The sequence below is a fragment of the Larimichthys crocea genome, chromosome III, assembly GCF_000972845.2.
Source record: "Larimichthys crocea isolate SSNF chromosome III, L_crocea_2.0, whole genome shotgun sequence".
Taxonomy (NCBI): Eukaryota; Metazoa; Chordata; class Actinopteri; family Sciaenidae; genus Larimichthys; species Larimichthys crocea.
In genome coordinates, this window is record NC_040013.1 from 39,258,280 (window position 1) to 39,279,960 (window position 21,681).

At 39.9% G+C, this 21,681-nt stretch overlaps 2 protein-coding genes across 5 annotated transcripts in view; both read left to right on the forward strand.

Annotated features, from left to right (window-relative positions):
• clip2 (CAP-GLY domain containing linker protein 2) overlaps positions 1-2,775 on the forward strand; it is a 40,986-nt gene extending 38,211 nt beyond the window's left edge. For all 4 annotated transcript variants that reach the window (XM_019279610.2, XM_019279594.2, XM_019279601.2 and 1 more), the window contains one exon: positions 48-2,775. In XM_019279610.2, the coding sequence (XP_019135155.2) occupies positions 48-64 (17 nt within the window). In that variant the 3' untranslated portion in view covers positions 65-2,775. The remainder of the gene's footprint in view (positions 1-47) is intronic.
• A 964-nt stretch (positions 2,776-3,739) lies between these two features.
• The window catches only part of gtf2ird1 (GTF2I repeat domain containing 1), a 36,726-nt gene continuing 18,784 nt past the window's right edge, over positions 3,740-21,681 (forward strand). Inside the window, exons 1-8 of the mRNA XM_019252837.2 lie at positions 3,740-4,117; positions 11,600-11,729; positions 11,942-12,083; positions 14,356-14,532; positions 14,723-14,906; positions 18,900-19,216; positions 19,700-19,795; positions 21,080-21,163. Coding sequence (XP_019108382.2) covers positions 11,604-11,729; positions 11,942-12,083; positions 14,356-14,532; positions 14,723-14,906; positions 18,900-19,216; positions 19,700-19,795; positions 21,080-21,163 — 1,126 coding nt within the window. The 5' untranslated portion in view covers positions 3,740-4,117; positions 11,600-11,603. The remainder of the gene's footprint in view (positions 4,118-11,599; positions 11,730-11,941; positions 12,084-14,355; positions 14,533-14,722; positions 14,907-18,899; positions 19,217-19,699; positions 19,796-21,079; positions 21,164-21,681) is intronic.

The window sequence follows — 21,681 nt, forward strand, 5'->3', positions numbered from 1 at the left end:
CGTTAATACCTCTCAGCACTAAATTTTTTTTTTTGTTGCTTTTTTAGGAACAACACTGATATGAGCAGAAGAGATAAGACTGAAATGGGACGTACGGAGGCACACCTTAAAGAAAAGCTTGGCCGACATTTCTCCTGATCCTGCGACGGGACACCTGAAGAACATTTCAGTTTACAGTTAATACCAAAACAGCGAATCTCAAGTGAATTTATGTGTTTGTTGCAGAAAGCACCTATTAGCCAATCATGAAGACCGCTTAAAGTACTATAAAATATAAACAGGAAACAGGACATGGACATGAAGAGATATTATCGGTACAACTCCTGAGAACTTACAGTATGGCAACTTTTGATGCTTTACGGTAGTTAGAAAGTTTGAATCTACAAGTTGCCGGGAACTCTGTGACAATTCTGAATTTTGAAGGCTGATGGACAACGATGTGAAGAAGTGAAGAAGAACCGGGTCTCAGTCGCTTTGTTTGTTTTATTTATTACTTTTAATTTGCCTCCTCAGCTTTGTAATAATCCTCTACGGCTGAGCTGTCTTGGCCAGTGATACCCCAAGCAACTCTTCAAGGATGACACTGACTATTTTTTTTTTAGGGGTTTGGCTCATTTGTCACCTTAATTAATACCTAATGGGAGAATTAGACAGACTCATTACATTTAGCTCTGACCACTGCTTTATTGTACAATGTGATAAGTACTTGTCACGTTATTGGAAGCATTAAAAAAGACCTTTAAAATAACACCCCAAATCTGTCTTTTCAGTAGAGAAGTAGCTGCAAGAAGGTTTTTGTTTCACTCTTTTTGCTTGTGATTATGTTGAATCCATTAGTATTATGGTGGCCATTTTTTTGGTTTGGAAAATTTCTAAACTGTCCACAAAACTTTCCAAACCAACTCCCACAACATAATCCACTCTCCAGCCATGTGCTCAGTCTGTTGCAAAAGTCTGTTTTTTTTCACTAAAATACAGCTAAAAACTACTGCTTCTGTTTCAAACCAAATCCAAACCAGTCCAAATGACTTTTCCCAACCTTTATCGCTCATGAAGTCAGTAAGAAAACCTGTGCAAACTCTTGCGTTTTATGACTATCATCAAGATCAAATTTCAGTACTCTGGAAGTGTCCTAAAAACCATTTTAGGGTTAGGTCTGGATCTTTACACGAGCAATCAAGCACAACAAGATGTCTAGCTATAAGAAAAAAGATGGAGGACATGAAGGCACAACAGAGAGAGAGTTTCATTCCCTCTGGCAACTTTTTACTGCTTTATCATACTTATATAATAGCCAATTATTTTTTTTGTATATGTTCTGCATTTGGTTTAACACTTAGTTAACTTAACTATTAACATGCTCGAAAGTTACTGGTTATCAAACTATGGTATGTGTACCACTGGTGGTACCTCTCTCTAGTGGTACATGGAATATTTAAAACATATATAAATTAAATTGATATAAAAACATAAAAAACTACAAAATTTAGACAGAAAATAAACCACGAGATTGCTGAAATGTAGCATACATTTATGTAGCACACACACTGCTGCGAGCTAAAATGTGGCGCAGGTAAATCGTGGCTCGAAATATTATGAAAAGAACTGCAGTTCATGAGTACCTCTTGTCCACCACCATTAGCTCTGATTCTTGAACCGGTTCTGCTCAAGATTCAACCACAGGTAATAATAAATAATCTCCTTATTAGGAATAAACCCGCCTACATAAACTGTCCGTAGCTGAATAGGGTCGGCCTACGCTGCTGTTTTTACTGATACTTTGTGACGTACTTACATTTTCTAAAGGTGGTACATGGTGCCAAAAGATTGACAAACTACTACTCTCAGGCATCAGTACTGTTACCATGGTTACATGTAGTATAAACTACTTCAACAGTGGTTAAACCGTTGACTAAGACTTAGACGTTTCAAATAACGCAATTATTTCTGCTTACCATAATGTTCTCCAAAGCATCAACCGATCATGTCTTCAGGTTTAAGGTGACTAACGGACCATCCTCCTAAAAATAAAATAGAAAAAGTAGTCCCTTTTAGCCATTGCACATGAGTGGACTTCTCAGACAATTATTAATGAACCTGGGAAGCTCTGCTGAATTCAGACTTGTGTTACAGTATGTTTATAGAATGAATATAGTGAATTATTCCAGACTTTTTCTTAAACTCGTCTGACCCTGTATCAATACGCCTCTTACTCTGTCAGTAATGATCAGTTATTTTATTTACTGTGGACTATGTATCAGTACAGACTCCATCTACACACTAGTATTAACTAATTATATATGGTACGCCATAGCAGCCTATTTTAATGTCATATCCGGATTACTTTACTGACCTTTTTGTTGGGTACTGAAGGGCTGTCACAGGAGCTAAAACCCAAACAATGGATGTTAGGATGTTACACTTGCCTAGATTGACAACACCTGTATTTAATTTGTAGAAATGTTACCAACACGTAAAGAATTTATACCGTAAGTCTTCCAAATATTGTTTTATCCATCTGTCAAGTAAACTCGGAGATCCTGTTTGCAGTTGCTTTTGCTACAGGAGACATTACACCGAGGTGAGTGGTGTGTGGAAAGCTTGAAATCGTGTCTCCTGAGCAAAACATGTCGGGCAGGCGCTGGTCAGCTCAGATAAAAACCTAAATTTTTCCATTGGATATTGTACAAGGCCTTTTCAGCTGGAGGGCTCATAACCTTTGGGTTATTGCTGCAATGGTTTCGAAGATTGAGTCATTAAATATTAACAATGTGGGCAAGGGCTGGTTGGTGTTTTATTTCACACTCTTTCACACTTATGTCACTCCTGTATGTTTGTTTTTTTAGACACAAAAACACAGACAGATAGGTATGTTTCTACAAGGGTTCATTCAAAGCGGTGTCACATTTCATACCACCGAGAGAGAGCGGTCGGTGGTTTGAGGAAAGTTTGTCATCAACCATAACCATTTAGCCATTCCTCAGCCACACACACACACACACGATGAAATAAACCCTGCTGTAAATCATAAACTCGTCTCAGGCAAATATTTGGCAGATGTCAACCAGAAAAAGGAGGTAATAATTTGTTTATGTGGTGGGGGGAGGGCAAAGTCCTTGATGCTGAAGATGAAACATTCAGACGTTGCGTGTTTATTTACAATCTTTGAATTTCTAACCTCCAGATATATCAGTTTTCCTTGTTGGCCTTGGCAAATGTCAGGTCTTATCCACACGTCCCAGTTGTTGGCTAGAGGGCAGATTGGTTATGCTGGTGACATTTGAATAAATAAGTGATTTATTTGCAGGAGCAAGGGGGGAAAAAAAGGCACACAGACGGGGACAAATCTAGATCTTGCTTGGTTAAACTTAATATTTCCCCGTGGTTTGAAGGTAAATTAGTGCAAAAGTAAGTGAAACTATAAGTACGTCTCCCCCGCTCCCCCCTTGGATATGAACTTTACCCTATATGAAGCTATTTTTAGGCACCTATGGCACGGCCAGAAGATCCATATCCACTTTGGATAAAACCTAAAAATAATTTTGATATTGCACAGCTATCATATAAACCACCTTCATGTAGCCTATGATGGATTTCTGCACAGCAAAAAAAAAAAAAAAAAACTGACTGTGAAGTTGCAGCTGAGTGGCACACAGTGATTTCACAGCTGTTTTAATATTATAATAATAAATTAAGAATCATACTATTTCCTTTTCCGTGTAAATTTTGCATCCCCTGAGGGGTCTTTCCAGAGGTTCCTCCGCTAATCCTGTATGTAAATTGCAGCCAATAGATGCTGTTGTTGAGTTGGGCTGGGATTAGCAGGAGGCGAATGAGTTTCAATTTTACTGGATTACAGAACAAAGAAAGGGGAAAGGGACACCCTGCTCTGTTAAGGGAGAAAAAGAGAAATAAACTTGGAATAAATACACAAATAATAGACTATAAAACGTGCGATCGAAGTCTACATTGTGATGTTTCGGATTACGATGTTTTAGCAGACGGGCACAGCTACATTGTGGATGGGAATTGTGAGCGTTTCTGATGGATTAAAACGGGGGAATAAACCTATTCCGGGATTGACAGCAGCAACAAGGCTATTTAATCGCTAATTAAGGTGAGATTTCGCTGTCTCTTTTTATACCCATGGACACTCGTGTGCTGTGTTTACATGGTGGCGTGTTGCTTTGTGTGACCGTACGTTCAGAAATGACAGATTATAGCCTAATTTGTGGACCGGGGGGAGGAGGAGATGAAAGGAAAGTGCTAAGCGCTAGCTTAGCAGGACGGGCTAGCAGCAGCGGAGCTAACGAGCTCAAGCTAGCCACTTAGCTTAGCCCGACGTTATTATGACACCGTTAGCTAATTAGCCTGCGTTTGATGAGCTATGGCAAGAAGCAGAGGAAGGGTTAGTGTTGGTTAGCAGGTTAATTCATTAGCCTACAGGGACGCCTCCATGTAACCTTGTGAGTGAGGTGCTTGTCTGTATTTATGATAAAGATACAGCGTCGGTAAATTATAAACCCCCCCTCACACATATTGCTATCATAAGGTTACCGAGCTAATACAACAAAGCCAAGCAGGCTAAAGTGTAAACGAGAGAGGTCTGAACTTCAGCGAAACAGTTTGAGTGTAAAAAAAAAAAAAGATTTCATTCAGTGAGTTCACTCCGACCTTGTTACACCTTCAGTAAGGTGTAGTAAACTTAAACAATAGGTCACTTAATTGGTAATTACAGTCTTGTACTAAAAGTGGCAGGGTTTTTCAAATTAAAAGACTTCAGATAATAACATAAATATGAGTTATTCTGAAGCAAGGCAAGGTTTGAGTTTTCTGCTCTCAGCTGTGTGGTTATAGTTGGTGCAAGAAGTTTAAAAATAAATAAATAAATAAAAACTCTGACAGAAAGAGACTGTGTGATTTGTACACCCAGACACCCTCGCTCATTTCCTTTTGGGAAGAACAGACCTTTATTTAATAATTAATTTATTTTGACACACTCAGGACTCATATCCTGTGGTTTTTCAAGCTTCATTTTCTCCTGGCTCCAGCGTTTTCAAAGTAATGCCTCTCTCCGCTCTCATGTGATGTGAACTGAACGAGCAAAACATGGAGCTCTCACAACACAACTTCTGTATGTGCCATAAAATCTCCAGTGTCACGCCAAAAACCTATTCAAAATGTGGCAGTGTGACGTTACCCAGTTTGCAAGTGGTAAATAAACACTGTACTAGGTGTAACACTAGTCGAATAATCGATTAGGTGTCTGCTATTTAATTAATTGGCAACTATTTTGATAATAAATTAATTATTTTGAGCCAAATTCTCTGATTTCAGTTTCTCAGTTGTGAATATTTCTGGTTTCTTTAGTCGTCTGTGACACAGGAGGAATCATTTAACTAAATGAATTACTTTCAACACCATCAGTGCTGCAAGAATTTGGATGAAAACACTTTAATCTATGAGAACCTGTAATATTTAGCTGTAATAGTCATGTCACGTTTATGCAGGTAGCGTAGATTGCGTACGTCCGTGATTAGTCACGAGCTGAAATATGACAGGGAGGTAAGTCAGCGGAGGTCAGACGAACGGTTGAACAACATTGCAATCATGGCTCCAAATGTGAAGTATAAGGAAGAGAAGTGCAGATCAGGACAAACCCTTTTCCACCCAAGCAGCTCTGGTTCTTATCAATGAAAAATTCTTCCTATTAAGAATAACCCTTCCTCCTGCGTGAACTCTCCGCAGCTGAATAAGTTCGGCATACTGTACTTTAGTACCTGTTATACCGGTGCAGAGGAATATATTCTGGGGTGGCACACGGTGTAAAAAGTTTGAGAAACACTGCTGTATGACGGCAAACTGAATATATTTTAGGGTGGTGGGAAAAAACAAGACATTTGTCACCTTGAGAAGCAGTTATCAACATTTTCTGACACTTTCTGGACCAAACAACTAGCCGATAAATTGAGAAAATGACGGACAGATTATTTGTTATGAGTAATGCACAACAACAACTTTCATTCTAAATCTTTGTTACATTAAAAGATCAACACGACCTGGTTTCATGGCTGTATTAACTTTAAATATACACAGAGTTGTTGGTATGATTTTAATACGTTTATGCCAACCAGTATGTTGCTTTGACTTGGACATATCTAAGCCAGTGTTGGAGGATTGAACCATTTTTTCCTAATATGTTATATCGAATCCTGCCCGGCGTCGCAGCCGTTAAAAGTCACAACATTAGTGATGTCATTCCCAAAAGGCCACGGCCACAGACGCAGGGTGTAAACAAAGGGATTATGTTCTTGTTTGCTGTAATGATAAGTTAGATAGTAGCTGTCAGGCCACACCCTGTAAGCTGGTGAAGGCATGTCAAAATTGAAGTCGAACCTTTTTTTTTTTCCTCCTTTCTTCATTATTCACATGCTAAAATGCCAGATGTAACGTGCACACCACGATACGTTATGATCCAGCTATTCAGTCCTCTAATTATTGAGCAGGCCATAAACCTCTAAAAGGTGAGCAAGCACACCTGTGGTATACCACACACTGTTGTGTTATTCCTTGTACTGCTTGTTTGACATCTCTCTGAGAGTTTTATTGTAGCTGTTAGCGCAAATAGATGTTGCAGTTTTATCACTAAATGTGCTAAAGAACAGGCACAGTGTGGGTTTGAACCCAGCCGGGCATGGTTTCCACGACACTTTAACACCGGCCTCTTATCAACGCTGCAGTGTACCAACAGCGTCATAAACAACACAGACAAACAAACACATAACTCCACATGGCTTGTTGTGGCTGAATCCAAATGGAAAATGTAGTGTATATTTTCACTGCCAACACATTAAAAAAAAAATGAATGAATGAAATGAAAGCTTCCCCCGTGGAGTTCTTGTGTGGAGATCAATAAACAAATGTTTCTTTGTAGATTCAGTGTTGCTCACCAAAAGGCACTGCGTTTATCTTTAATGCTCTTCCTTGGCATCTTCTTACTACCAGAAACTGTGTAAAACCATTTGCATTAAGATCCATTCAGACAGGATCCGGTGCTGTGGCGAAAACTCAGGTTTTTCCATTCATTTGAGTGGAAGTAGTTTTGGTTGTGGCAGTGTCTTTAATAAAACAAAAAACGTTGAAAGATGAGTCGAATCTAACTTTGGGGGAAAAAAAGGCAGCCCAACATCACGCTGCTGCTGCCGCCACCGCCAGACAGGCGCTGGGGTTGGACAGACTCTCTACAGTCAGCCTGAAATGTCTCTACTGATACTTGTTGCATTCTGGCTTTGTTTATTTCATGTGCCCAGCATCTACATCTGTGTCTGACTCGCAATTCATGCTGCCAAATAGTGACACGAATAAGTTTAAATTGATTTGTGTTTGATGGTTTGAGGGAGTTGAGAGGGAGCATTGATCGGGAGACACAGACAGTGAATGAGAGTGAGTGAGCGAGCGAGTGAGCGCCGGTCTCGATTAAGCTGGTTTATCAGCGGAATAAAAGATTTTTTCCTGATTGTTTCACAGCGGTTACATTCAGCACAAATACACACGCCCCCAGCAGACCCACACATTGCCAGACAACCCTGTGGCGATTTGCGGCAGCGCCTGACCCTGTGTGAATGTGTTATATAGGACATAATATATTTCTAATCGTAATACCCCCCCCCCTTTTCACCTTTTTAAGTCTCATTGGAATATACTGTTAAACTTACAGCGTCGCAAACCTATGATGCATTCACAAGAGGCACACAAACAGGCATGCACTCATAAAAACAATTCTCTGCAGCACTAATAGTTGTCTAAAACTCCTCAGGATACTTTTAAAGTTTACCACTCCCTCAGCTGATGGAGATTTTTCACTTTATTTGAGCTCTAATTAGTTACTAATTACTTAGTCAAATTAATTACTAATCCAAAACACCCGTGCAGGTATGTTTAAAGGTCCAATAAACGTCTGTAACATCCTGTGAAACCATGCCGTATCGTGTGGACTTGTTTCAGCAAGTACAGGGTTAACAGAGAAAAAAACAACAATCCGCTGAATCTGATGATACAGCACGTGAGCCGGTCCAACATCATCATCACGGCTAAAGCGGACTGACCCGTCCTAACATGTCGCGAGCTGAGCCGAGGTGGAAAAACCCTCTTTAAAGAACAGCACTGACCTCGAGCCACGAACGCAGCACCACAAAAAAAAGATGTGTTGATGAATTTCCAAGGAAGGGTCAAAGTTACACTCTGAGTGAAGTCCTCATAGTCAAACTGGACCATCAACAAAAGCAACTGGCAGATTGCTCATCAGCATGACACTTTATTGTATTTGTTGTGCTTGTATAGCAAAATCCAAAACACAGATTTGAGAGATTAGAACATAATCTCACTATGGAAGCAAATTCAGAGGGAGTATTAATCCTTTTAAAAACAGTGAAACCTTGCTTAATTGCTGGAGTAAATTAATTGACTTATTGACTCCATGTGGTCCAAGTTCAGATCTCTAAAGACACAGTTCCTGACTGACTTTGCTGTGTTAAATAAACCTGACATTTAGCTACGATAGCAATCTCGGTTTTATTTGTTTTATTCAAACATAAAAGCTTCCTCTGTCACCTTGATTGACTCCTTTAGATATCGACATTATTTGGATTTGTGGCCAAAAGTAGTTCTCTGTCGGTAAACAGCTTCATCCCATTACAGACCTTTTTTTTTGGAAGGGTCTTCTTAAACAGATTTTCTGAGCAAATTTATATTCACTTAGAGGTTAGCTCCAAATGACACTCAGGCAGTTTGCCCAGGACTTTAAGATGCAGGAATAACCCTGCAGAATGCATACATCGTAATGAGACATCAATAGAAAGTAAAAAGGTGGAAGCTGTTTCTAGTCATCTTTTTTTTAGCAAACAGTAAATGATATCAAAAACCTGTAACTCCCCACTAAAAAGCAAAGATTTCTGTGGCCTCCAGAATCAATGAGCTTTTGTGAAAGTGGTGGTTTGGATGAAATCACGGTGAATAATAGTGTTGGCGTGTCCACAAAGTTTGCGTCATTCACTCGACACTGCAGGATTTTCATCTGGTGTTTCTAGCTTCGTAATAGACTCATCTTTACAACGGGTTTGATTTATTTAATGTCGTTCCGCACCGAAATGTTCAGTATTCCCCGAGAAGCATAACAGGACTGTGACATTATGCTCGAGCTCGCTCTTGCAAAGCAATTGACATGGCATTATCCTGAGCCTGTGCTTATCCCCACCTTTCTCCTCCTCGCTACTTCCTTTGCCTTTTAAATATGTGAGGGAAAGAGGCCATCTATTTCGAGACCGCAATAATTTAGGAGGGGAGGGCTAATGTTTGCTGTGGCCTCAGGGGAGGCAGATTTAGATGGCCAATAGACTTGGCACGTTCAGACTGGTGCAGCTGAACCCCACCACACCCACCCACCCTCCTCTTTCTCTCTCGCTCTCCGCCTCTCTGTCTATCCCTCTCCACCTCTCTGTCCTCTCTCTCTCTCTATCTCTCTCTCTCTATTGAGTCAGTGGTTTGGGCTTGCCAGAGGCTAGTATAATGGTTCCCAGTGTCTGGAGAGATTAAAGGCCAGAGCTGCATTGTTCAAATGCCCCGAGATTAGTTTCCAAGGAGACGGGTTTCAGTTGCCATGAGAACATAGTGCCTGGCTTTAGCCGAGCAGTTTTTCTTTAACAGTTCCTATCTGTTTGGCCATCTTGTCATCTTTTTGATGTGTTTATGTTTAAATGCATTATGCAGTGGTAGTACAGTCACCTGCAGTGGTTGTGCAGTGGACTTATCCTGGCCTGTGCCATCTGTCATGGAGACAGAATATAGCATGAAGGGGCCTATATGACATCATCTGAGTGCTCTATTTAGCCCCAAATGACAACGGCCGACCACAAGTCGCTGATTTCAGATGGATTTGGCTTTTTGACTCCAGGGTTGGTAGCATTGGTCAGTGCACCACTTTGGTCCAGACTTAAATATCAACTCTTCAATGGATTGCCACAAAGTTTTGTTCAGACTGATGATCCCCTGACTTTTCCTCTAGCGTTACCAGCGGCTTAAAGCTTTCACTTTTCTCAGCATCTGCCAGATGAATTGGCACAAGCTTTTACGGTTCACTGACCTAATCAGGAGGTTGACATTTGTCTTATGTTACGACAGTTACCAGATGGTTTGTCTAACTCTCAGGATGTAGATTGTGGGTATGAGCCATAGACAGTATAAAACATGGATGTAGTCTCTCTGACGTCACCCATAAGTCATAAGGACCGCTGTGAAGCTCAGAGTATAATGGCTCTGGCTGCCGTCATCTTAGTAGTCCTACCGACATGGATTGTGGGTGGAACTGAGGCGGGCTGAATAAAGCCTGGTTGGTCAAAGTAGCCATGCTTTTAATTCTAAGTTTTAACGGGTGAGTTATTTAAAAATGTAGCCTCAGTACAGTTGTCATGAACAGGGAAATTAGCTATAGAAAGCCATGGAGGTTGCCGCTTTGTTGTTGCGTTGGACTTTGAAACCAATTTGACAGCATGGCCAAACCGTGTAATGACAGCAATGGTGTCCATCACATGACGTACAGGGGCCCCAAAAGACTTTTTCCCATGAGCTTATGTTGTAAAAGATTTGGTCCAACAACACTTTATCTTTATCACTTATCTTTATCCCTATCTAAGTTAGCGGAAGGCTAAACCCACAGTTAATTTGCTTTGTTTGTTTTTGCTTTTGTTTGGGTTTGCTTGTTTTATGGACCCCACAATGCATTTTACTGTTTTAAAAATGATGTTCGCTATATAAAAAAAAACAACAACAACCTCAGAGCTAGCAACCTACACACTGAAAATGGCAAGTTAGGGGGCATGTTGGTAGCCAAAAGTTTGTAGCGCTTACCATATAACTGCAACGTTGTCGGTTTGATTCCAACCATGTTCCTTCGTTGCATGTTATACTCCCTTTTCTCTTACCCCATTTCCTGTGTGCGTCTTTGCTGTTGTGCTGTGTGCCGTCTGGTAACGTTGAACAGAAAATGGCAGGTTACCCTAACCTGAAGATGGTTGCTAACACTACGATGTAGACAAGCTAGCAGCGGCCATTTAAATGCCAGGGCACCAAAACAAGGTCCATGCAAAGGCCCAACCGCCATGCCATTAAAACCTTTTTTTCCCCCACTCTGGTGCCATTATTAAAATTGCATTTGTGTTTATTACCAAATACCTCAACAACTAGTGCTAATTAACAAATATTAGCAAGCCAATGTGCTAACCAAGGATGGTGAATAATATAGTGAACATAACCTATGTAACAGGATGTCATAACACGTATCTTAAAAACAGCGTTGTGGTTGAGTAATGCCTTAGTTATCTGTCTTCTGATCATATGAAACAAGCATCTTAAGGTGAAAAAAAGCCTCAAGCCTCTAGTATCTGATTGATACTCTGAATGCAAGCTTCTATTTGCTTAAAGTCAAACTGAATGATGTCAACAGAAACTGCTTTGAATGCCGGTCACTAGTGCCTATATGCGTGCTTACTTACGGGCTGCGTCTATGTAGCTGTCAGCCAAAACTGTGTTCATCTGGTCCCCACAGAGGCATGGCTCAGATGAGGAAGCTGACATGTGATGGCATCAGGACGAACTCCCGGGGCGAGCCGCAAGTCCCGCTGGTGTCAGCCAGACAGGAGATCCTCACCAGCCTGGTGTCTGCCCTCGACTCAGTGGTATGTCCCCAGATCAGGCCTCACACAGTGTCATTTCATTTTGGAGATCTCATTCTGTGCTCTTCTGATTTAAATTAACGTAAATCCACCTTTTAAACATGTTAATAAGCTGCTAATATTTCGTGTGTATGTGAATATCCTCTGTTTTCTTATGAACTCATGGGTTGCACCTTCTTGTAATGACCCGTGAGTAAATGGTCTGTGTCTTGCAGTGCATGGCGATGTCTAAGCTCAACGCTGAGGTGGCGTGTGTCACCATACACGAGGACAGCGTGATTGCGGTCGGCACAGAAAAGGGCAGAGTGTTTCTCAACTCCAGGAGGGAAATCCAAACAGACTTCTACAAGTTTTGCCGTAAGTCCTGCTCTCCATTGTTCATTCTCAATTGAGCATTGATCACTCTCATTATAGCTACAGCTGCGTGCGGTTAAGATAAAATGCTCTTGTGTCAGACTTGTCCCTGTAGGACTGTGTGAGTTTTATGCGATCGCATAAATGCAGATTCAGCCAAGAGTTTCAATAAGTGCAGCAGTTTGCAGGTTTTTGCTCAGTATCAGATTTTCAGGGGAAAAGAATCGCATCAGCAAAGTAGGCGCGGTTTCACACATTTTTTGCAGTTTGTCAGATAAAATGTTCTTGAGAAACCTCATTTGGCAAAAACATTTGATGTGTTATGTTTAAAAAATAACAGACGTGAAATGCAAAAAAAGAAGTGAGTGAAGAGATCCCAGAAGGGACATGTAAGGTATGATACATGGAAAATACACCATGACACAATCACAGAGATGGAGGAAATTTCATAGGATAGAAAGGGGCAGAACCTTTCTGGCACGGTGCGAAATTAAGGATATTAAAATATGAGCTGGAACACAGAGATACAGTGTCTGAGAAAGTAGAGAAATTTATCATCAAAATAAAATTATTACGTACACAAAACACAGTGACTTTCTCGATAGATTTACTAAGGGACTTATTCAGACCATCTGAGAAAAAGATAAGGAAAACTGATTCTGGCCAAACACCTAGGGTGATTAAATATTTTTTTTATTCAGATATAAGTTCAGGGAACAACTGGCAGAACGTCTGTGGCAGACCACAGTGAGTCAAGTTATTACAGGAAGGAAGGAAAAAACATTAAATCAGAGATCTGTTTCCTGGGTTCGTATACATTCTGTTTTGTGATATGAAAATCTTGTCACGTTTTAAACTTGGATTCTCCACGCTGCTGGAAAGAAAAGCCATCACAAATGTATTTGTAAAAGAAAACAAAAAAAAAGTTTTTTTCGGTAAAAAAACTGACAATTGCCACAATTTTACTATAATATATATGGTATAACTTTTCTAATATTACGTAATAGGATAGTACTACTGTTGACTGACGTTTTATTGCAGTTTTTTTTTCATCAAAAGAAAAGCTGTTTTGCTTTTTTGCTATTTTCAAATGTTATCATTTGCATGAAAATACCATACGAATGCCATATAAAATAAAGGTTTTGCCATTAAATATTACAGTTCAAATGAAGGAAGACTGGTTTGCAAAAGGGTGGAGAAAACAGTTAATATACAAGTGAAAGAAAAAAAAGCATGAGCAGTCATGTTGTCTAAAACTGTTTTTCAATCCTGGTCCTCGGGGAACACTGCCCTGAAAAACACTGGTCTAAAAGATGTAGATCTGTGCGTATGTTTTATGGTTTATTCTAAAATTTCAATTTCTTTGAAAGTATATTTCTGAAAGAATTCCTCACTGATTGAGGCTAAAATCAAAGTCAAAGAGGACACCAATCAACCGACCAACACCTTACAACAGAATATAATCTGCAGTATTTCTGCAGGTTTAGGGATGAGGCAAAATATTTTTCTGTGCCATGTGGGGAAATATTCCGACCTTAACCAAATTTGGAGCCCTTTCATTCAGCCTTCATTTCCCGTAAACAAACTAGTATGCAAGGTTGTAAGCTGAGCCCTCTCTCACAAATCAGCGTTGAGACATTAAACTCCACCTGTTGACCTTGAGCGCAAAGGTAAATCAGCGAATAATGTTCTTAGACTCCACAATGTTTCCTTACTAATGGCACCAATTTGAGGGGTTGTGGCCTCCCATTACGCAGTTTAATTTCATCAGGGAGCGTATACAAGGTGAAATGAGTTTTTCCAGCCGGTTACAGGGAAGCCCCGGATTGCTTTGCTTAGTAAAGACATAAAATAGAAATAGGCTATTTGTTTTAGGTTTCTGGTAGTTGGCCTTCAGCTACAACAAATGAGGAGGGTTTTAACTAAGCAGCTTTATGTAGCCTACTTAATCACAGTGTTAAAGATGTTTTACATTTATCCGGGTACATTCTTGGACAGACAAGTCATTTGTTTTATATGGCGCCATTTTTCAAAAGGTAACGTATTCATTACTTTTCGGGAGCCGGATTCTCAATCTTCCTGTTCTTTGCTTCTGTAAAACAGTTGAAGTCAAGGCACTGAGTCTGTTAGGGGGAAAAAATGGTAAAAAAAAGCTAAATGTACTTTCTCCAAACCCGTATTGGGGATTATTAGGACATACAAGCGTCTGAAATGTTCTTGTGCACTTGTTATTTTTAATGCGAGATGTCGCTTTTGTCATTTTATGTTACCGTAGGGGTGCCATGTGTGCAAAATTTGACCACAGCAAATGCCCATACCAAAGACCAGGAAGGCGACCTCAGCAAACTCAGTAAGGACGGTGAGCATGGGAAACCGAGAGCTCCATCAGACGCTCAATCCAACATCTTCGTTCTGAGGAAGATGGTGGAGGAAGTCTTCACTGTACTTTACAGTAAGGAGTCACTCACAAGTCCTTACTTTAATTCATACTTATCACCCTGTACATGATTTATCCTCCTTGATATTACCTTTACCCAGTTATAATCATAAGTATTTCAAGAGCAGAGCAAAGCTGTTTAATTCTAGCTTTTATTCTGCCAGTTTTGTAAGTTTGCACTCAAACTGCCTCGTGCAATGTGCAGGTGAGGCTGTGGGAAAGAGCAGCCTGGTCCCTGTGCCTTATGAGTGGATCCAGAAAGACCCCAGCTGTGTGGTGGCCCACGGTTTGCCTGAGGGAGTCACCCTGAAGAAGCCTTCCGAGTACGACACCAAGACGCTGATGAAGATCCTGGAGCAGAGCCACCGCATCCAGTTCACAGTAAAAAGGTGAGTGTGCGAAGCGAGAGCATGCTATTCTGTTTGGGATAACAGGCTGCTGTTTGAACACATACCAGACATGAAACCAGCTGTTTCACATCTGATCTGAAAAAAGGAAGTTTGGCATTTCTATCTAGCCTCTAATGCTAATGCTTTGCAGAGATACATACTTACAGCTGGAAGCACATAGCTGGATCTTTGTAGCTAGTTATTGGTAGCAGACAGGCTACGGTACATTAGCGAGGGATAGACAGGGTTTTATTTAATCTGTGGAAAACACTCACTCAGGTTACATCTTAGTCTCATCACAAAGACAGGAAAGATTCAATGGCATCAATTGCAGAAGCTGAATTAGGACAAGGACTTATAGTTCATCAATGGCTGTGAAGCAAGTAACAAAAAGCCTGTTATTAAGATGTATTAAAGGAGCATACTGGTGAAGTTTTGCCAGTAACATTGAGGTCTAATCTGATGCCTTTTACCCAGAATTCAAAGGTACTCTTGGTAGGCACAATCTCTGATCTGAAAACAAAGACTTGTGACATGTTCCTCTGTCTTGTTGGTGTTTCTAAGCAAGTCAGTCTCTGTGACTTCATGTTTACTCTATAAAACTCTATAATAGGGCAACAAAAACTCTAAATGGTTTACTTAGTGGGCTTTCAGACTGAAAACAGCTTTTTGGTGGAAAAAAAATGCAAGTCTGTGTTGTTGTTGTTTCAGGCACCGCTGAGACAATGAAATATGATCCAAGAAGTCATATCAGATGCCAAAACTCTGCAGTGGTTTGTTAGTTTACGAGACAGGGTTTTAAAACTTTTGAAAGTTGGCACGGTTTCAATAATTTGATCTTTCATTGTGATGATTTCCTGTTCAAGATAAGACTTTTAAGTTAGAATACTATCGCTCTGACTGAGCTTGGCTAGTGGTACTTGTAGCTGGACTTAAGGTCAACATTTATTTAGGAGGTCAAGTCATCTGTCAGACTATAAACAGAACATAATAAACAGATGACAGCAGGGACAGGAGTTGCCACGAGCTATGTCATGCGAGGACAGTTTACTCAACTCAGATTTTATTTTTATAACACCTTTCACACAAACATGAAGTCCAAAAGAAATAGACAATGCAGGGTAGAATTAACAAATATCAGCAATAAAACCATAAAATATAAAAATAATTAAAAGCCAGTAAAATAAACAAACACATGGGTTTGAAGTCCATGTAAATTAAGAATAAATACATGTTCTGAGTTTGTCCAACCAAAGAAGAAAGTGTTATTAACCACCCAGACAAATTTGAATTATTAAAAATATGGTGTCAAAAACCAGGTAAAAATGAGCAGCTGAAGCCACGCCCGCTCGTGGAAGCAGTCACGCAGCCATTTTGAAGTGACTGAAATGTGTCAGATGAGTTCAGAAAATGACTAACTAACTTTTCTCTAAGCGAGATGAAATAATCTCTATCTCTCTGCTAGAGGTGCAGGGGTATGCTCAGGATGGCCTCGGTGTGTCATCGAGCCGTCCTTTAAAGACCGCCCACATTTCAATAATATCGTTCAAAGTCTTTTCACGTGTTTTCAGCAACTATTTTCCAACATATGTAATGTATTTTGAATTGGCCTTTATATATTTTATATTTAATATACATTTATAAAAATCAAAATCCATTAAACAAGTAAGAAGTATGAGAGCAAATGACGAAGGCTTAAAAACTGGGCAGCAAATGACGAGACATCTTCAGTGAAAGCCAGACCACAAAGATAAGTCTTCTAGTAAAAAATTCCACAGAGGTGGAGTCCCTCGGATTCATAAGATCAACACTGTGTGTTTCTGTTGAAATCCTCTGGCAGACCAGCTGCACAGGGTCTGAGGGACATGGGCGGTGCAGATCTAAGAAGCATGTCTGAGAGATCATTGGTTCCAGGCCATTCAAACCAGTGACTAGTGACTTAGGTGTTAAATGTACTGTCTTTAGTGTGAACAAGTCATTTTTTTAACTGATATGAAGTGAACACCTTATTAGAGCTTTATCATGTATTGGCTTCCTAAAAAAACACCACATATTTATCTAAGTCATTTATTTTGTGTAGTTGTAGTTTAGGCTACACTGTTTAAAGCTTCTTTTCTCTGTGCTTGCTCCACTAATAACCACTTTTACCCACAACAAATTGGTGGTTTCCTGTCTCTGCAGTATAATGAAGTCAAATATGATCACTCTGAAAATACATGAGCTTGGCAGTGAGCTTTTACTGGTACCTACAGACCTGCCACTTCTTTTTAAAGACAATAAAGATGCCTAATTCTGTTGAATAACTCAGATACTTATTTATGCTTGCAATTAAACAAAAAACAATAAGAATGAATGAATTAGGATTATACTGGGGTCCAGGTGTTTTTAATTTATACAGTGTGTATACCCTGTTTTTTGCATGTCTCGTGTGAATTCCCCTTTTTCTCTTTGTTTTGCTGGAGCTGGCAGGGAGAGATTTCAAGTTCAACTATAAATTAAGTTGAGGTAATTCGCAATAGTTCAAGGGTTGGAGACAGGTTAGGGAGGTATTATTTGGACAAAGGAAGATCCTGTTGGTTACTGATCAGAGAACTAAAAAAGACCTGTACCTGTATCAATGTGGAGGTGTCCGAGACAGTCCATTAGAGAGTGCATAAAAACCAAATGTCAAGGCTCTTCGAGGATCCTTTTTCTCTGTAACCGCTTTTGTGTGTTGCACTGTTAAACGCTCCTTCTTGTACAAGAATAATAATTTTAACTTAAAAATGCTTCAAATCCAGTTATTGAAGGGTCACTCTTTAAAAATTCCTAGAACAATGGGAAACCTAATCTTACTCCCTGTTTCAGAGGCATTCAGTGGGTCACAGCACTCCCGTTGGTGCACTTTCTCATGCACCTTGTTGTATCTTGGAAAAGTGACAGATACCTTTTTAAGATCAAGACAAGTTACAAAATGCTTGCTCCAGATGAACCCCCCCCCCCACACCACAGCCCTTCGTATTAACATAATCAACTCTTTTCACCCAATGGAGAAAATAACTTTCCCTCTTTGACTACAGCAGAAGAAGCGGGGTAATTACTGGGGAATTGTTATAACCATCTAAACGTTTTTACACTATGTACCACCAGAAAATATTTGGCTACCACCAGTATAACCGAGGGGCCGACACTGTTCGGCTGCAGATTATTTATTGTTGACTGTTGCTGAACCACAGTTCTCTTCCTAATATTGCAGTATTTTTTGATCCATTCATTTTACCTCCACTTTTCACTGCCCATGACAATTCATTATCATGGTCTTTGATGTAGTGCAGTGCCTGACCATGCAAGGCCCTAAACATAATCTCAAGAATCTTGAACTGTATTCTGAATTTGAAGGGAAGCTTAAAGAACTGGTGTTGCATAAGACCTTTTGGAAGTCTTGGTCAGAAGCTTGGCAGTAACACTTTAGACCTCTTGTAAGCGGTTCAGGGAAGTCAAGACGGGAGGAATTAAACACAATCCTCTCCCTCTTGCTTCCAGTTTGAGACACAGTGGGCATGAGTTTAGCATTGTTCCTCAGCTCGTGGAAACAGGAGCGAACCAAACAATTAACATGCTGTTGAAGACTTGAATAGATTTAACATAGGAAGATAGAGATCCAGACTTTCTAAAACCTGCGTGACAATGGCAATTGGGGCTGTTTCGTCAGTATTTATCACTAGAAACTTATTTGCCATCCAACTTTGTGTAGAGTTGAGGCCATTTTATGACATTTTGAGGCTTAAATAAAATGTCTAAACATCCTCTGGTAGTAGAAGAGAAAGGAGAGGTAAAGAGCTGAAAGAAGCATAACTTTAAATGACTTCTAAAAGTTATTGAGGGGATGTCACAATGGAAAAGATAAATTGGTACTACTCAAGAAAAGTAGAATGTTTATATAAACCATGAGACACTTGGCATGCGATACAAACAAAAAGCTTGACGATTCCCTCTTGATGTGTCCACGCACAGGCCAGCAGAAGATTTGTCTCGAGAAGCCAAGACCAGCACTGACGTCAATCACAACTCTTCCACCGCCGTCATGACGCCGAGCAGCCACGGCCCAGGGAAGACTACTGCCCAGGTAGTCACGTCCTCAAGTCCAGCCACTTCCAGCAACTCCATTCTGTCAAGCTTCCTGTATGGCATGCCCATGTCCTCCAAACCTCACCCAGATGGGAAGCTGGATTTCAAACCCATGTCCCTCCTCAACCTGGGCAAGGACAGAGTTGCCAACTGGACATCAGGGACAGACAAGAGCACGTCTGTCAAGGACAGTGCAAATAATGGTACGTAATGTGTACGTGCGTGGTTTGGAGGGCAGGTGTGTACATGATTTCAGTCATAGTCCGAGCAAAAATTATCAAAATTGGAAAAAGGGTATTTCAGATTAAATACTTCATCTTACGCCTTTAGTGTGCCAAGAAAGGTGGTAAATCTGAAGTGTGCTCTAAAGTCAGATTATTATATTGGTATTATTTACTTCAAAGCAGCTCTTTAACTTTACCTTTGCATGTCCTTGTTCTACTCATATCTCTAAAGGAGTCAGGTGGAGTTGCTTACCTATATTTGAAATCCTAGAGAAGAAGTTGTACCTTTAAAATGTAGGAAAACGCTACAAACAGGACGGTACTTTTGCATCTTTGCAGTTAATTAAATAATTTATTTGAATATTAATGCATGCTGTGAAAACTATTTGAATATCTGGATGCAGGTTTCTCATAAGAAAGTGAATAAAACTAAATATATTTCATTTGTCTTTGTATTTTCAGATGAGACAACAAGACTACCTGGTGAGCAGGGTCAGAGCCCTCCTGGCATCCACATCTCCAAGAGGCTACTCTTCTCCATAGTGCATGAAAAATCAGGTAATGTCAAACGTTTGTCCGTATTCAGACACAATCAGGCACTGCAGGGTTGTCCGGTTGTGCTGGCATTCTGTCTTATTTGTGCTGAACGTAACCGCTGTCAAACAATCAACAACTTTTTATTTAGCTGATTAACCAGCTTTCTCGATGCCGGCGCTCCCTCACTCTCATTCACTGTCTATGTCTATTAACCAATAAATCCAGCCTTGTTAAGAAGGGCTACGCAGTTGGCCTCATTTTAAATTCACAGCAGTGGTAGATCCGTATTGGTCTTTAAAGACAAGTAAGCCTCTCACATCTTTTTGTCTATTTTAGATGTATAACTGAGCAGTTACTTCAGAGTCAGAACATTTTCTACTTTGAACATCACTAACAAGCTAAATTTCAAGCATATTTAAAGATGTCAAAGATTTTTAACCACATAAACCAAATTGTCCCCTTCTACTTACTCATTTAGTAACTTAGTTAGATGAAAGGTATCATTCCTACATTGAGTAAAATGCACAGTTTTAGAGCACTACTATTATATTTTATGAAATATCACAGACATTTTAGTGTCATCATTTATGTCGGATGCTAAAGGTCCAGTGTACAGAGTTCATCATATTGAACTGCCGTGTTTCTACAGTAGTCCATAACAGACAAACAAAACACTGGCTCTTTTTTGTGCATTTTGCCACCATAGTTTCACCACCAAGTCCTACACACTGGTCATTTAAGTAACAAGAAACTGTTGTACAGAAAGAAACATTTTAAGGTAGGTTAGAAACTGTGACATCAGTGTAGTTTGTCCACCAGAGAGTTTGACATTTGTTTTTAGCGTTAAAGCTCAGCTCATGCAAAGTCAAATCTTGATAATCAAATTTAAGACATCCTTATCAAAGAAGGATTTAAGTATGAGTTGGCCTATAATGAGCTGCCACAAATGAATGGTCAGGAAGTTAAAACCTGTTATCCCAGAGGAGGATTTTGTGCATTTTGTTTTAGATATTTTCCTACGCTCTCTTGTGTCCTGCCTGGATTTGCAGGCTCATACAGTAGCCAGGTATTGTTTACTGAACAAAGGCTAAACTATACTAACCCATTAAAAGCTAAGCTACTAAGATGTCAAGAGTAATCCATTAAGAAGATTGCACTCATTTCCTAAGCTGATATTGAGTAGATGGATAAGATTCATTTTCAGATCTTTAGTAGCATAATGAAATAAATCTCATTTGAATAGTAAACTCATAAAAAGAAACATTTCATTGTCTGTGAAGCACTGACGGGAGTCGTTTGTTGCAGAAAAATGGGATTCTTTCATTCGGGAAACTGAAGACATCAACACGTTGAGAGAATGTGTTCAGATCCTGTTCAACAGCAGATACGGTAAGTAAAAAGCCTTTTCTTTGGGCCTCGGTATCACATATAGGCTGAAGCTACATCTGCCTCCTCAACCAATTGTTCATGCACAGTGATAATTATGTGCTTGTCTGTGGATGTTGATGTATTGGGGTCAGTGCTTTGGCTTGATCATTTTTTCCCTCAGAAGACACAAGACGTGTATTTGTAACCACAAAAAAATGTCTCAAGAAGAGCTCGACCAGAAGGACAATATGTTCATTTGCATTGTTTTACCCCTTATTTGAAAGTATTCAAAATATGCTTGCAAGCAATCCAACTACGGTGTCTTTATTCAGTGGATACAGTGCATCTACAAGCAGTTTAAAGGATGAAGAGATTCTGTATTATGGCTCATGGGATCCAGATTTCTTTTTAATCAAGTCCTCAGCGCCAATTATCATCCCCTTAAAGTTCTAATTCTCATTTAGCTGGAGTTATCTTTCACTTCTGTAAACCTTTACATGGACGTGTATCCCACTGGAGGCTGCTTTTCCATATGCAAA